The 17,257-nt window shown below is 41.8% G+C and overlaps 1 protein-coding gene and 1 long non-coding RNA gene across 6 annotated transcripts in view; one reads left to right on the top strand and one right to left on the bottom strand.

The window, feature by feature from the left end:
• Positions 1–5,411, bottom strand: part of AASS (aminoadipate-semialdehyde synthase) — a 28,685-nt gene extending 23,274 nt beyond the window's left edge. Inside the window, exons 1-6 of one of the 3 annotated variants that reach the window (XM_048934401.1) lie at positions 5,301–5,411; positions 3,766–3,986; positions 2,766–2,942; positions 2,110–2,194; positions 1,371–1,438; positions 1,130–1,276 (exon numbers count right to left, since the gene is read on the bottom strand). In XM_048934401.1, the coding sequence (XP_048790358.1) occupies positions 1,130–1,276; positions 1,371–1,438; positions 2,110–2,194; positions 2,766–2,942; positions 3,766–3,978 (690 nt within the window). In that variant the 5' untranslated portion in view covers positions 3,979–3,986; positions 5,301–5,411. Of the gene's footprint in view, positions 1–1,129; positions 1,277–1,370; positions 1,439–2,109; positions 2,195–2,765; positions 2,943–3,765; positions 3,987–5,222; positions 5,243–5,300 lie in introns of those variants that run through there. The other 2 variants (XM_048934399.1, XM_048934400.1) reach the window with 2 other exon arrangements.
• A 696-nt stretch (positions 5,412–6,107) lies between these two features.
• On the top strand, positions 6,108–16,221 carry LOC125688367 (uncharacterized). 3 transcript variants are annotated; one of them, XR_007374691.1, is made up of 3 exons: positions 6,108–7,019; positions 7,841–8,176; positions 10,629–16,221. It is a non-coding gene; the product is annotated as an uncharacterized LOC125688367 (long non-coding RNA). The 3 variants fall into 3 exon arrangements; XR_007374690.1 differs by having other exon boundaries at positions 6,108–8,176; positions 10,629–12,180; positions 14,995–16,221; XR_007374689.1 differs by having other exon boundaries at positions 6,313–8,176; positions 10,629–10,758; positions 11,961–16,221.
• Positions 16,222–17,257: the final 1,036 nt, after the last annotated feature.

Here is a 17,257-nt window from a genome sequence, read left to right as displayed (position 1 = left end):
TTCTTAACAGTGAGAAATACCTCTCACTTCACAGTCACCCCTTACTCACATCATCGCTTTTTGGCAGTAAGTGTATTTGTGAACAACTGTGTTCAATGATGAAGCAAAGGAAAATGAAATTTCATCAGAAATTGCTAATGACATCTCATGAGCTCACTGAGAATGGAAACCATTGCAATTGAATCAGCCTGATGTAGTACTTTCACAAAAACAGGGTCACATATCTCACTGTTTTTGTGGTTTCGTTGCTTTCCTTTTTTATGTTGTAATAAAAAATATTAAAATGTTTTGTTACTTATACACATTAACTATATTATATATTTTATAAATCTACTTTATATATAGGTATACTAATATTATTATATATTAAGATATGTTTGTTTTATATTTTGGAGGGCAGCTCCAGAAGTAATGCCTTCTATTTTATTACGCTGGCCCATGTCAGAGGTGGATGTTAGTAGCATGGCAGCAGAGGCTGAACCTTCCCACCAACAGCCCGTTACACGCTGTTGCCATGCGACAGATGGCAGCAAAGGGGCAGTCCAACAAATGACATCTGGCATGGAAGTTCATATGGAGCAAAGGTGTGTCACTGAATTGCTCCATGAAGAAAAAATGGCACCCACTGACATTCACTGATGCTTGCTGAACACTGATGGAGACCAACCAGTGGATGTGTTGTGAGCGCTGAGGTGGTAGGTGGTGAGTTTCAGCAGTGGTGACAGTGACAGTGGGTCACCTCCTTTGGTACAGGTTTTAATGGGCATGACATGCAGGCTCTTGTTCATAGTTGATGAAAAGGCACAGCTAATGGTGGTGACTATGCTGAAAAATGGTGTTTTGTAGTAGAGAATTTTCTCTATCAAACAGTGTAACTGTATTCATTTGTATAGGCTGTAGTTTGCAAAGAAATATATAGGATGCATTACTTTTGGAGTGACCTACATATATGTGGCCCTAGGCAATCCCTCTTCACTGAATGTGGTGTGGGCAAGCCAAAAGGTTGGATGCTCATACATTAAAACCTGAAGCCCAAGCAAACAAAATAAACCCATCTTAACACGTTTAACCTGACACATCAAATGCCAAGAAGTAATGTAATGTTTCAGCTTGAAGACAGAATTCTTACCTTAGACACATTTCCAGTGCCTGTAAACACAAATGTCAAAGGCCCAACTGACTTTGGCATCAGTCCCAGTGAAATTTCATATCCAGCGTCTCGTACTGCCTGCACAGCCTGACTGCTATTCCTGTAGTTATGTGCCATCCCAATGTGCTGAAATCAAAGGCGCAGAGACATCATTCCTAATTCAAATACTGATGATGCTTGAACATCATTTTTCTAAAGAAGAAAACATATATATTCTTACCATAAAGGGAGTGTGATGTCCCAGGGCTAAGAATCGTAATCCCAATCCATGCAAAATGTTGATCATTCCTATTGTGTTAATTATGAATATGCACAGTTAGAAACTGCAGAGAATGACTGAAGTCTAAAATCATCCCGAATACTTTTCCCTGTGATTTAATAGTTTCTTTATAAAGAAAATGTACATAACACCAGGGAAGAAGAAATTCAACAGCAGGCCATGACCTTGGCCTAGATTATGCATTCCAGCACGGTTTAATACTTGGATATCCTTCTGGTGGGTGCATACAAATCACCAGATTCCAAAAAAGATGTAACACAGAGTTTCCTGAAGAAACACAATTGCAGTTCAGCAGAAAGGAATGAGAACTACGCCTCACAAAAATCAGTATAGATGGGTAACAGAGTGATAAACAGAAGTTGCTCAAAACCATGGAACTGTCAGCTGCCATATCTTTCAAAAGTCTGTGCAGTTGACATCGATATGTTGGCTGCCTCAGGTTAGCTGAACACATTGAATGGGACTTCAGTATACGCAGTAGATTTGTCAGGAATCCATGGGACTATTTGACTTGTAGTCTCATCAAGAGGAGGCAGCACGAAACAGAAAGGAAAAAAGGTCTTAAAAGCAGCATAGCAGTTACAATGCATTCCAAAGCCCAACTTTCAGGAAACATACAGAACCAGGAATATTACAAGAAGTTATTGTTTCAAGCCTGCCTTTACTTTATGCACTATACCTGCTACACCAGCCCACTTTCCAAAGGCCACAACTCGCATTCCTTTATGATCAACCATTTTTTCATAGTCAAACAGTCGAACTTCCTGAAAACACATAGCAAATTGAGTGTTAACATTTTCAGTGAATGCAGAGTCAGTGGCACATTGCATTCCTAGAAATTACCTTTTTGTACACCTTTGATGCCTTTCCTGATACAGGCTGATGGGAATATGAATTCACATTGTAAAGAACCTCTGCGTTTCATGTTCACTCTTGGCACAGAGCACCCCAATGGCCACTCCAGCTGCTGCAGATCACATCCCCAGCCAAGTAGTTGCTCTTTTCTCTGCCCAAATTGGCTGACTTCCTCAGTAAGGATCTATAATACCCACAGATCTTTGTGCTCACACAGCATGAACATTTCTCAAGTACACTGTGGTTACAACTTGTCTGCCATATGCACACAAACACAGTAGCAGTTCAAGCTGTAGATCCTGAGTGAGAAATAGTCAGCTCCAAGAAGGGATCCTGAGAACAGTCCTCATGGGCTATCATGCTAAATATGCATGTTGAAAGCAACCATGTGAGGCAGCAAGCCTTCTACCAGATTTCAGGATCAAGCTCAGTTTGAGTCCATTGCTAACAGCCACCAGTTCTTGGTATGACAGCATTTACCTGTCTCAGAATCTCATCCAAAAGGGGCATGTTTGCCTCTTGGGCTTTAATGGTGTGCGAGAAGAAGGCATAGTTCTTCTTAGGGATTAACTTGCCCTCTGGAGGTCTCTTCACACCCACTATCAGAGAAGCCTCAGAAATATCTTCCTGAATAATACCGCCTGCTTTGATGTAGTCCTACACACAAAAAAAAATCATTTTTTTTTCTGGTTGTTCATTTCTTTTAACATATATTTAGATCTCAGCACAAAAGCAACTTCAGAACACAAACAGAAAATTCTACAAAGTAGAAGCAAGTTACTGCATATGATACAATCAGAAACCTTGTTAACAAAAGAAGTATCAAATTGAATTTCCATGTTTACAAAAGGCCAAAACATACAAAATAATTCATCTTAAATCTACAGACTACAAAGAAAGTACTTTACTGTGTTCAGTTATCTTACAGTTTTACAATAACAAACAGCCCTTTGCAATGTTTTGAAATACTTCGAAGTAAGTTTAGAGAGATCTGATAAAAAAGCCTGGTGATGTGATTTTATAGCATATTAGGCTAAGCCCATGCTGAAAGAATGCTTTTTCCATATGAAAAATGTATTTTTGCCCTCTCTTATCAATTAAAATTCCAGCTTACTTGTGTCTCATGTGATCATGCTTCGGTGAAAACCAGCACTGTGCTTTAATTAAAAGGTGATATGTGCGAGAGATCATTAATTCCCTACTTACATTTCAATTTTCATCTGTTGGCTCAGATATCTTAGGCCAAAATATTTTCAGTCCTGAAGCTCACAGCGTCAAAGGAAAGAAAATTCTCTCCCCCAAGAGCACCCAGCACCTCTTCGGTGTGCTTTTTCTCTACACTAGGACACAATAACTTCACATACAGCAACGTAACAAGTAATACATTTCCTTATGTACAACCTTTGAATATTATTTCTCCTGCACTATGCTTAATAACCGAGCCATGGTTTTGCTCACCTGACTCAGAACAGGACCTCACCTTTTCATGGATGGCTCTCCGGTTCGATGGCTGCACCAGCACTTTGTAACCCATCTGTGTCAGCTCCTTGACATGCCTGGGTGCCAGTGGAGCTCTGCGTTCCCAAGCATTGACATCTTCCCTCCTGATAGCCAGCACGGGTTTGTGGTGGTGCCGGCACCCAGCAGGGCGGAATGCACACCTATTGCCTGTGTGCCTAAAGGCTCGCAGCATGGTGAGGCCTGATGGTGATGCAGAGACAAAGCAGTAAAATAGTACATCTAGACAGATCTTTCAAACAGTGCAAAAGTTCTGGTCTCCTTTAACATCTGCTGTAAAACACAAACCAGCTACACACTACTTTCATAGAACAGGAATTTAATTTTGCATTCCTAGATAACACCAAGCCAGCAAGTACTTTGGTGCATCTCCGCTTGGTGAGGTGGCCTTATAGAAAAAGGTTGTACTACTGCAAAGGATGGCTTTTAGCATGTCCAGTATAACAACTCCTTAATTACAACTTCTGCTTGTAAAAAAATGCCAGAAACTTCAAAACACCAATACATCTGCCAGCATAAATGTGCAAACACCAGCTGCTTGTGAAAGCTTGTACCATCAACGGTAAGCAATACAGAAAGAAAGCAGAACGCAGCAGGTGACCAGGTGGTTGGAAGAGAAAGCCCAGTGTGTATGAGCAAGGTTCATTATGTTTACTCAGCTAATTATGGCACAAGCTGGAAGATAACGAAGATAAGGAAGTGGCAGTAACAATTTGTTCAGCAGTGTATACGTGGCTGGGAGCAGCAGGCTTTCTTCCTAACAAAAGTGTATGCAAAGTGGAAAAACTTAATTATGAGAGATCCATGGCAGATTATCATGCTTCTATTTCCAATCTTTTTCATTCCATATGCTGCCGTTTAGCTCTGCCGTGAATGGCAAGTTCTGCATGCAAGCACCGGGCAACCAGAGGATTCAGGTGTCTGCGTGATTGAAAGACAAGGATCTCAAAGATAGTGGCTTTAAAGATGCGAATTTCACTTCCAGAGCAGTTTTAAGTGATGGCAATAAATACACAAAGCTCAGCTATCCTGCTGACTTAGAAAATCCCGTTTGTCCTCCTGCCCCAACCCTGTACAATCTCTATTCCTAAGCCTCGGGAGGCTCCGTGCTGGCTGAGCAGAAGCAAGGGGAAGCGGGGCAGGAAGCGGGCGCTGCCGGGGGAACCGCTCAGCACACCGCTGCGGGGCGGTAACGAGGGTCAACGGTGTGGCGTGCCCTCACGCGAGTTCGGGCCGCACGCAGATTAAAGCAGACTGAGCAAGGCGGAGAAGAAAAAGAACGATAAAAACGAGCAGAAAACCAGAGGAAGAAATAAAGAGCGACACGCAGCAGCCAGGCGCGCGATGACAGCCCCGTTCCCAGCCGGGTGGTGACGCCGCCACGGGCGCTTCCTCCCGCAGCCCGCCGACACGACGCACCGCGACCTGCCGCCGTGCCGAGAAGCCCCGCGGGACGACGGACGGGCAGCGGGCCGCGCTCACGCCGCGAGGACCTACCTCGGAGCCGCGGGCGGCCCGGCTCGGCTCGGCTCGGCTCCCTCCTGCCGACGCCCGCGCGTCAGCCAACCGCCGGCCGCCCTCCGGCTACACCCTCCACCGGCCGCCAACCGGCAGCGCCCGCGGCTTGCCGTCACGGCGCCCTCCGGCAACGCCTCCCCGACTCCCCCCGGTTCCTGGAGGGGGGGAGCGGCCCGGCCCGGCCCGGCCCGGCCCGATCTGCGGAAGTCGTGGCTGCCGCGAGCCGCGATGGGTCGCGTCGCTCCTCCGGAACGATCGAAGTTCCCGCGCCGTGCGGTTCTGTGTCTGCGGCGGGACCTCAGCCGTGTGGCGAAGGTCGCGGCTGCGGGTCGGGAGCGTTGCGGCCTGAGGGGAGCGAAAGCAAAAGCGGAGCCCGGGCCGGGCAGGAGGAGCCTTCCGCTGAGCGACGGCAGGGCTGCGGACTGGCAACGGGGCGGCTCTCCGGGCACAGGGGCGGCTGCTGCCGTCGGTCTGCGCTCGCGGGTTTGAGGCCGGTGCCGAAAGCCGAAGAAAAGGTGGAAGGCTCCCTACGTCCCCAGGGGAAAGTCAGCGACTGCCCCCTCCTCTCACGGCACTTCACTGCTAAATCAAAAGCCAACGTGTAGCAGAAGAGGATGAAAGGAGATAACGACTTTCACAAACCGGGCGGTAAACGTGAGGGAATGGGACCTGCAAAGGATCAGCAGAGATTTTGAGAGCTGAAGGCCTCACCAGAATGAACAGAATCAGTGGGTTATAGTGTGTGAGCACAAAGTCTTTCTCACCGCTCTCTTACTCTTCCCTGTCCCCGACTTCAAGGTACAGAACCTTCTATCATGTCCCTCATCTTCATGCAGGATCTTCTTCCCTTTTTGTTGCTGGAGAACAAAATGACCTCCTCCTGCTAACTCCTGGACCTTTCTTTAGTCCATCTCTCTGAGCTATGAGGGCAGCAGAAGCTCCTGTATCCTGCTGTGATGCGACAACACCCATCCCAGTGGGCAGGGGCTGGGTCCCTCAGTGTGAAGAAGTGGCAGAGGAGAGCTAGCTAGAAGGGCTGGAAAGGCAGTGTACTGGGGAACCCTCCTGCCATAATAAGGGCAGTAACTGCTCTTGTATACCAACCAAACAGAAACTGAAAACTAATAAAGCCAACAGTAAGTTACTTTCAAGATCAGAAAACAGGTTTACAGTTTGTAAGAGTGCCATGGAACACGAACTACCTCACATTTTTTAGGGTCGGTGGAGGAATCTGTCTTTGTCACCTACAAAGATCAACTTGGGTGAGAAGCCGAGGCTCCAAAACCAGCTCCTACACATGATGCTATTAAAGCATGTTTCTCAGTTCCATATGGATATTGACAATGCAAATGGATTCGAAATAGGTTTGTCCGTCAGTAAGAGAAAAGAGTCTCATTTTCCCTTTGAGCCCAAGAAACAGTGAGACACAATGAGCTTTTTTCTATTTGAAGAGGTTTTATTATTACTTTCTGAGCTTTCAAATTTTTTGAAGAGTTTGTCTTTTTGTAAAATGTTAGAGGATTTCCACAGTAGTTTTTATGGGTTGAGTGTCTAATTATTTCTCATTTCTAAGTTTCACAGATAGGAATCTCAGCTCACAGAAAGATTAAATCCACAACATGCTCTGTCTCGCACTGGAGTTCCCCAGGCTTGAGCTGGGAGCTCAACCTTGTGCTGCATGGAAATGCATGAAAAAAGGTATGTACAAAAACCAAGCAGGAGCCATCCTGTCTGCTTAGCCAGACTGTACCAGAACCTAACAAGTCCATAAGGGTGCTGTCTGCTTTCACTAAGAGCTGTCAGTTGGGAACTCTGGGAATACACAGCCTCTTGCTTGGCCGATCTGCCTTTCCAAAGGAAATGACACACAATTAGTCCCCTTGTTCCCCATATCCTTGTCTGGCCAGCAGCAACACTCATAGAGAACTCTTCTGGGGAGCCGACAGCTAATCTGAAGTACTCTGTGTATTCAAAATTCTGACTTTGAAGAACACACCAGTAGTGCAAGCACTAGAAAATTGAGGGTTATAGGGTGGGCCTCTTTCAGGATTTTGCATTTGTGAAAGTAGCTACTTTGATGTCTGAGTCACCATTGAGAATAATGGTAATGAAACTCGTATTACAAGTCCTCACTGTTCCTTTATGGATGGATTATTATATGATCATGAGGTACCCACTGGATTGGCTCCTGTAGATAAGAAAGGTTGATTGCTAATTTGACAATGTGGCTTGGATATGAGCAGCTCTGAAGCTCCAGTGAGGTCAGCAGGAACAACACATAGAAACAAATTACATTTTTAAAAAAGTGGCTAAACCCATTTATTTTTTTTTTAAATACTAAAGCATTTAATTTTCAGAATACCTGTCTTTTTTTTTTTTAGATTCCTTCATATGCAAATGAAAGAGAGTTTATTTTTAGCTAAAATTCTATGTAAGCCTCTTCATTTGGGGTCAAAGCATTCTTTTTAGAATTTGAAATTCTTGGGTTTCCTACGCTGTGGTTTTCTGATCCTTTTCAGATCTGTGTTCTAAGGAAACAAAGTTCCAGGCTGGGACAACATAGTCAATAAGACAAAGACCCAGCCATCACTGGTCATCTGGGTGACTTGGACTGTAAGGACTTGAATGAAATCTACTGCCAAAATGCCTCCGGGAAAGATGAATTCTGCTACAGATTTCCTATCACTCTGAATGGGTATTTTATTGCCACCTGACTTTAAAACAGACATTTAGCCTCTTGCTTTATCTGAAATTGGCCAGGTGAACTGTACTTCAGAAGTGCCTAACGTGCTCCATAAAGGAAAAGGCAACCCAGGTGACCAGCATGGACTGACACTACGATGCTATAAAGATAGGTGAGGTGAATCCCACCACTGTATGGTATTCTGAACAGGGAAGGCAGAATTGCTTAAAAAGAATGAAATAAATCTGGAATTCAGGCTTTATGAAACAAGTCAGTGTGTAACAGGGGCTGCTTTCTGTAATAAATACCTCCTGTTTCGTTTTGACCGCAACTCCATCTGTCTGACAATCCCTAATTATCAGGTCTGACTCTTACCCAGCTGGAACGCTTTTTTCTCAGCACTGTGGGGGGAGCACTGACTTCCATTACGGTAACAATGAACTCCCAGAGCACCTATAGAGAGGTGGACTTCAGAGATTTTATTCTTAGAGTGTCATGGATAAATCTTGAATCCATTGAAGTCAATGAAAAACTCAAACCAACTTCTGCTGGGCTAGGATTTCTCCCTGGGTCTCAAATAAACGGGAATTGGCATCCTGAAGAGATTTTTGCAGACTGTGTATCTATCTGTCAAACTCTGTTTCCCATTTAATTCTGATTTTATACTGCAGAGATATAGAAGTTCCAAGAAGCTTTCAGGCTTTCAGTCAGAATGAGGCTATTGAAAAACATGACCTTTTCTTCAAAAGCCACTACCTGCAGTGGCTGTTGACTGCCACTGTGAATACTGACCTCACAGCAAAGTACTAGACATCACTGAACAGCACAAGGTGTTATGTTCTTTACAATCACATAGAGAATATATTTAAATTCCTATTGCCTCAGAGGGGAAATTGCCATCTCTCAAGGCATACAGCACCCCTGAAGAAAGACCTTCTACTTTTAGTAACTCCTGAGGTCATAACTGGTCGCATCTGTAGCCCCTAGAATTCAAAGTAGTGTCACATTTGTCCACATTCACCATAAAAGTTAATACTTTTGCATGTGCAATGTATACTCAGACTGCTGCTTCAAATAGAGATGCCCTTTTAAGTCATTCTCTCGATTCCTAAGACCTCACATAAATCTTTTTAGATTGACAGGCAAATAAACCTAACATTAAAAAATGACAGCCTGCAATATCAGATTAGTGAACTGGATGCTAGAAGACAGGAATTTGGTTTGCTGCAAGAAACTGCAGCCACTCAGCTAAAACAATTCTGTCAGAAATATACTTCTGTAAGAATTTTCATTGAGTCTGTTAATTAGACTTGCCAACGCTCACATTAGCAGGACTTTCAAGTCAATAACAACCCTCCACTAAGTATGGATCCGTAGTGTGAATAAATGCAAAAGCTGGGCCTTCTTTTGAAACAATCAGAGTTTAGTGCATAAAGAGGCCATTAAGGCCATTATGCCGAAGCTGCATTAAAAGCACAACCTTGCTTCTGAAGCTCCTGTAGCAAATAATGGCTGTACCAGCCTTATCTCCTCCAGGAGCAGTTGGCCTCTGTTAGAAAGTGCTGACTTACAGAAAAAAAAAGCTGCAACAAAAAACAAGACCCTTTTCTATTTATTTAGCATTTTCTGGTTTTGTAACGCTGTCTTTGTCAGTTTGGCAGCATGAGGATGTGTATTGTTTCCTTCTCAAAACCGGGAAAACTGATGCAAAAATTATGTTTTGGCTCCTGATTCACATTCAGATCAACATCAAAACAAAAGTTCAGGACTTGTTGACCTTTTTTTTTTTTTTTTTTTTTTTTTTTTTTTCCCCAAACCTTAATTCTTTCTGGATCTTTAAAGTCAGATATGATTCAAAAATGCTTTCAGCAAACCTGTGAAAATGGTGAGAAGTATGTAACATATACTGACAGGTTCTAGGCTGGTACAGCCAACTCTGTAGCCATGTGGTAAAACAGAACTGAACTGGCTAGGGAAAACAACAACAACAACAAACAGAACAGAGAAAAAAGAATCTAGTTTCTTAATGAGGTTACTTTTCATATTTGCAGCAGGGAGCACCCTAAACAACTAAGGGTGTGTGCAGGGACAGAGGTGGGAGGCAAAGAAGAAATCTGCATCAGCCGCTGCTGCTGATAAGATGGGAATTCCTCTTAGACTGCAGCTTGGTTATCCCAGGGTTCAGCTTCACTATTAAGTACCTGTTGGAGCAAGTCCTGAAGCAAAGGGTGGAACTATAATTGTACCCAAAAATAACAACAAGCACAGTTCGGGATCCAGTTATCACCAGATTTTCCTGTATTTTGATCAAAATTCTTCTTCAAGACCAAAAGCACTTTAAATTCAAAAAACATATTATCCATTACATGTAATTAAGAGTACCTTCAGGTCCTAAAGGGAAGATGGCACTCCTTTCACACCTTCCCTCACTCTGGGGAGTGCTGCTTTCCTGTAACATGTGAATCACATTTTGGCCTACCAACAAAATTTGTTTATGGTTGTCTATGGCTGTTTAAAGTGAAAATTGATTCTCTAAATGTAACATGTGGTTTATCCTTAGAAAGGTCAGTAGCAAGCATAGATTGGTTACAAAGATTGATATCTAATTAAACATGTTTTCTCAGGTTTTACTAACTTCCGTGCTGGCAGATGCTCACATCTCCAGCAGGGAGGCCAAACCTCTGATGACAACTCTCTTCTTCTGGTCAAAATGTCATCTCTAGCATCTGCTACCTGACCCTAACTGCAGAAGAGGTAAATATCAATTTTATGTCATTTTGATCCTCAGCTCTAGCATTGCAAAGGAGGAGTGAGAAAACAGACCTGCTATGTGGAATGTAGGCATGGCAATTGCAATTTCACAGCAAATAGTTCTATTATTAGTGCTTCTTTAAGGAGTGACAGATTTGTCTTGGGAATTTCTTCTTTGCTGTCTTTGTTTCCTCTAAGGTCTGTATAGTCCAGCAGAATCAATCTACTAAAAGATCTGATAGACCTAAAAATGATGAAATATCATCCTCATTCGTACCTCTTCCTCCTGTTTATGAAAAGAGCCAAAGGAGTAAAGGAAGTGCAGGGAGTTTTAGTCCCTCTGTCGTGGGCAGATCAGGATCATAATGCGTTTACTGGAATCACCTTCATGCTAAAACAACAGAGGACAAATCTCCGCACTCACAGCATTATATTGCACCCACTCATTTGCTACAAGCAGGAAGAAATTAAACATGCAATAACATTTTGTTCAAATATAAATGCTTTCAACTTTTATGATGTTAACTGTTTGAAAAAATATTTTTGATAACAGCACTGTTTTTGTTTCACAGATCTCTCCCCTTGTAAGCATCAATCCCTCACAATACTGAACATAAGCTCTGCATGCAAAAAAATTATAAACAAGTTAACAAAGCCTAAGTTTATTAGAAACCACATCTACTTTCATTTGAAAGTGGGTTTGTTAGCCTCATCTGTAAGAGGGTAGTGACTGAAAGAAAAAGCAATAAAGTGAGTAAATTCTAAATTGCTCAAATTTAAATTTGGTGAGTCCATCCTACCTGGTCTGTCTTGTTGTGCAAGTCAGCAACAGAGTGTCGAAGTTTAACCTAGCAGAGGAGGGGAGTTCCCTTTTTCTTTACTAAAACTGCTCCTGTTCTCAGCCCATGACCCTTTTTTTCATCATATTTCTTTCCACCCCCCCCCCCCCCCGTACTTTTGAGGAAGGGGAAGTGAGAGAACAGCATGATGGAGTTGGGCTTGACCACCCTTGGCACAGTCAAGAATCACACTCAGATTAGCAGCATGAAGGGCCACCAAAGTATCACCAGATTAACTAGGATACTCTCTCCATTCTTCCCCCCATCATACAATTAGGAAAGTATTTTTTGTTTTGTTCTTTCATTTATGTTTTGTACTTTGGTCTCTCAATTCTCATTTTTTCATGGTTTGTCCCCATCTTTCAGCTTCATTCACTGGAATGGCAGATTTTTCTAACTCATGCAAGATGCTTTCCTCCAGAATGGGATTTCGTTTAGAGAAAACTCTCAGAGATAAGACAGTTACCACGTTCCACAAGGTTACTATTACAGTTGCTTTCCACATCTTCCTCCTCTGACACCCCTGGCTAGTGTGTCCCCTGTTTACACCTTCTCACCAACAAGCTTTGGTCTTTGTTCTGATCTGGTGAGTCATTCATTTCAATACAGCACAACAATCATTTAAATCTTTATTTAGATGTTTAAGTTTCTTTTTTTTGTTTTGTTTTTAAGTTTTTTTCTCATATCTACACAGACCACTTTTCATAATTTGTCTTTTCTGCTTGTGTTCTCTCTCTACCCAAGAAGATTCCCAGCTGTCCTTGCTAGTTTGGGCAGTCATTTCTTGCACTAAAACTTTTTTCTCAGGGCTGGCATCTCCACTGTACAGCAGCTGGAATGCAAGTTCCATTTCAGATCACACACCTTCTCCTGGAATGGACCTGGCTTTCTGATGAATAGCTTCTCCATTATCCCCTAAAGGCTCTCAGTGTTTTCCCCAAAGAGATCTTATCCCCACTGTTGTACTGCTTCCTTCTTGCACTGCCTTAAAGCTTGCTTTTATTTCCCAGAGGTATTTTCAAGCTGAGGTAGGCACTGATATTAAGAAGTCATACTAATCTCTTTTTTTCTACACAGCATGAACTTTCAACCTCCAAATTTGTTATCTAAAACCTGCACTGAAATCTCTTTTTCCCTTGTTCCTCTCCAAAACATGTAGTGTTCTGATATGATAATTAGCAGTAAACCACGGTACACTGGGGTAAAAGATTGAATCATCTTGTAAAAGGAACAGTGCCTGCTCTGCTTTCCCATCCATGTAGTTATGGAGATTCCTTTCACTGCACTGTCTAGAAGAGTACAGCACAGATCATAAGCAGCTCTCCACTGAGGGAATATGAGAACCACAACCAGGACCTAGACTACTAGATCTAATGCCATAAAGACTTTCCCTTTTTCCATATTTTGTCAGTTTTAGAATCTGGTTCCTTTTCCTCCTACCCAATTCCACCTACCCAAGAATTCAGCTAGGCACCTGGCACACAAAATGCTTCTTTCATGCTACCCTTTTAAAAATACTTTTATACCCCATTAAATATTATGTAAACAAGGAACATTGTCTTTCTGTGTGATAGGCAGTACTTAGAATTAAAATCTGTTATGTCTAAAAGCACAGTGTGAGAAATTATACAGCCACCACATATATGTGAACAAATTTTAAATCCACATATGTACATACATGGGCACATGCACACTCATGCCCTACATCTTCATCTTCATGAAAGCATTTAAAATAAATCCTGAACATCCACATTTGGAGTATAAAAAAATGTACTGAAAACTAGTGTGCCACCTAAATTGTTCACTAAGAGTGAAAGGATTAAAAGCTTCATACCATGTTTATAAAATCCAATCTTTTTGTCTCTGCTCTGCCCATCCCATATCGTAAGATAATGAATAGTTCCATAGCAACAATAGTCTACCACTAAACCATTACCTTGATTTCAATTACTGGGCAGAAAGAACACATACAATAGAAATACCAGTTCTAAACAATGATTTAAATAGAATGATCCAGAGTACATTTTTTATCTGAAAATTAGTATGTTTATAATTTTATCATTGAGAGGCAGAACATTATAGTTAATTAAATAATGTTGTCTTTAGGCCACAAATCTCGTTTAAGCAATAATAAAGTCTTTGAACCAAGGTATTGCTTTAACACTGATGCAGAGTTCCAATTGCTAATGGCTCTCACACTATCCAGCAAAATACAAGGAGGGATCCAGCTGTCAGGATCATCAAGAAGAGAGCAGCAACATGTATTAAACTGACTTAAAAGAGAATTCTTTTTCTGGTGAGATTTGGCCATCTCTCATCTGTACTTTTTCCTAAAATATGCATCTATGTGTTATTCTTAGTCTCTCCTACAAGACTTGAAAAAGCATAAGCAAATTACTATTTCAGTTACAGTCATTCTGTTGCCTTGAGATCCAGGGGGTCCAGTTCTCAGTTACAGTTATATCCTTTAAACCACTTTGCAAGGTAGTGAGCTTCTACAACCATTAAACGTGTACAAATGACCCCTTCCCCCTGAGAATGACCTTTGTCTAAGGTCCTGGAGCAGGACCAGGACAAACCAACCCGAGCATCCCTCTTCCCACTGCCATGGGGAGACAACACAAGCTGTGGCAGGAGGTACATCACACAGAGCATGATGATCCAGAGCTATCACTTAGTTTCTAGGCTTCATGCAGAATGGTTTATAAATGTACAGCATCCTTAAAGGTCACTGAGAAATAAAAAATAAATGTTAACAACAACAACAACAAGGCAGAAATCGTACCTTACAGTGACAAAAGCATCAGTGGTATTTCATTTGCAAGTTTGAGGCTTTCTCTGTGTTCCTAAAGGGATAAAAACATGGCATCTATTCACTAGAGTTTCTCATAGCTTCCTGGTTATTTCCCAGAGCAGGGTACTATACAGTATTTTGGTATAAATCTGACTGCATGTCATAAAGCTTCAGGAGAGAACTTTGCCAGGGATTAGAATTAGCAGAAATTAGAAGTGATCAAAGTGATGGTTTTTTTTTTTTTCCCAATATTGCACTTAACAAGGGAATTCAAACATTTGGATCTTTCCATTCAAACTGAAGAATTTCAGTTCAGCAAAAATGAAAATGCTTCTTTTATTTTGAGCTATTACCAGTATTTCAAAAGAAATCTAGTTCAGTTTATACATAAATGCTTTTAAACTAATAAATATTTAAACATCTGTTTTTGAAACGTGTGGTAAAACTCAATTAAAGTAACACAAACTCCTGAAATATTTAGGTTAACTAAGGCATGTTTATATTGAAAAAGAAACCTCAAGAGAGTAGCAAATGTGTATTTTAAGGGGCACAGGACTTAAAATCATGAGAGACTGTCTCTAAAGTGCATGACTTCCTTTCTGGCAGGATGAGGTTTATCCCATGCAATTCTTCCCTGACACAAAGCTGGGGGATTGGATGGGCAGCCAGCAAGCGAGCTGCTGTGGCAGCAGGGAGCACCACCATCTCCAAGGTACACCATGCTCCTCCAAGCTCTGTCTGAATGCAAGAAGCTCCCAGGACAGAGCTGAAACCAAGATGTTCTCCTTCAGCTGCTGCAGGGAGACGTGCAAGAGTGAGGTGACTCTGTCTACAAGTGTTTGCTGTGAGAAACTTAGAACTGCAAAGGAATGTGAATTCTAGGGAGGGGAGTCAGAAAGGAATAGTCTTTACATAATGACAGACATCTGTGTAATTTGCCAAAAACCCACAAGATTTTTGTCTTCTGTAACAGGGGAGGATGTTACTCCCTAAAATATGTCAACAGGTGAGAATTCTTGCCAACTTAACAACAGCAAATTACATAAGTGATTAGGAAAAAAATAATTTCCAGTAAAACTAGATATATTGCTACTGCATCTAGTGAAATCTCTGCACTGTCATTTTAGCAGCTCTTCTCAGCAATTCAGAGTATTTCCACTTGATGGCACCAAATTTTTTTTTTCCAACTTCAAAGAATCCTTTAACAAAAGAGATGCTGAATTGCAAAGAAATAATCAGGACAAATGCATGTTTTTCTTTCTGAGCACATTTCTTAAAAATCTGGAGGTGTTTTTGTTGTTGTTGTTGTTCTTGTTCTTGTTTTTGTTTTTTTTTTTTAATAAGGAATACAGTGAATTTGATGCGGTGGCTTTGTCTCTTCTATTTGACCATGACCACACAGTCATTTGAGCTACTTACTTTTCTTCTCTGCTTAGAGTGTATCTCCATTCAGTGAAGGTTGTGTTGTCATATTGTTATAAAGTAGGCTCCTGAATATGGATGAATCATGCATTTTAAAATAAATTTTGTTTCTGTCCCTATCTTTGAAACTCGTCCTTTGCTTATCTTAAAAATGAAGGGCACTCAAACAGATTATCACAAAATAAAAGGCAAGTTTTTAAGGGTTGAATATTAATTTTGACTCATATTCTAAACTGTCTGTTGCTTTTCAATAGTAATATCTGATGAGCAGTTCTCAGTAAAGTAACTACTGTAAAAACAACTTCTATAAGCTTTACTTGTATGTTATATACAGGCAGTAGAAACACAAACAAGCAAAAATGTAGTTTAAGTAGTTGTCCAATTCTTGGAGATTTCACAAGCTTTAGACAATGTTCAGCATCGTGTACAATGTACCAGATAATAATAGATTAGGTACAGGATAATATCAGATTAGAGTAAATATCCCTTTATTGTTTCTCATCTCATCTCCCAGCAATAAGCCATGTGAGGCAGAGCCAAGTCTTGTGTCTGGGTACCTGCATGGGGGGTTGTCCTCTCTCCCCTAGGTTCGTGATTAAGCCTCCTGGATACAGCAGTGACATAAACTATGCACAGAACCACCTGTTGTGGTTCTACAACTGCAAACCAGCATTTTAGCTGTGTCTAATGAAATCTGTCTCATTTCTCTCAGCAAAACAGAGAATGCAGTGCAGCATTGATACAGGGAAGGCCTCGGGGAGTCCTGGCCAGAAGAGGATAGGGAGGCAGGGACAGATCAGAGTTCGGTGCATGTCCTCATCCAAAATTAGGATATCAGTGAAGGGTTTCTAAGACAACAGGCAATCCCAAGATTCTTCTGCCACAGACTGCATTTTGTGCTAGAATTTATGTGAGTAGAGTCTGCAATGAACCTTCTATACAGAGGTGTGTGTGTGCAAAACAATTAGAATGTGCTGCTGTTTTGGGCAGGTCCAAATCAGCTGCTCTGTGCAAAGCTAGGCAGACATTTCCCAGATATGTGACAGCTACTGTCACACACTACAGAGCTGCCCTGTGCCCATGGGCAGTCACTCATACATGCAGATACTCAGCATGGTTGGAGCTGTCTGCTGCCATGACTTGGCTGCCAGATGTCCTGGTGTCTCATTCAGCTTACAGCAAAGAGGACTTCTTTGGAAAAGCTTCATCCAGAAGCTCCCCTCCCCTTCTGTCACCTGCCCTCAAGTTTTAAATTGTTCCCAGTCCAGTCCTGAGTCTGCCTCTAAAGTACTTTTTTGGTTCTTGAATGTTAAAGAATTATTCAGTTCAACCTTTCCATCTAGCTCCAGCTTACAAATCTATGATCTGACTTATTTCCTATTTCAGAAGTATCTTTCAGCTCTAATTTCCACAGTTTCTTCTGTGAGAAAGCAAGCCACTGGCCCAG

The sequence above is a fragment of the Lagopus muta genome, chromosome 1 (genome assembly GCF_023343835.1).
Source record: "Lagopus muta isolate bLagMut1 chromosome 1, bLagMut1 primary, whole genome shotgun sequence".
NCBI lineage: Eukaryota > Metazoa > Chordata > Aves > Galliformes > Phasianidae > Lagopus > Lagopus muta.
Note: the sequence above shows the minus strand (reverse complement) of the source record. Positions and strands in the feature narration are given on the sequence as shown.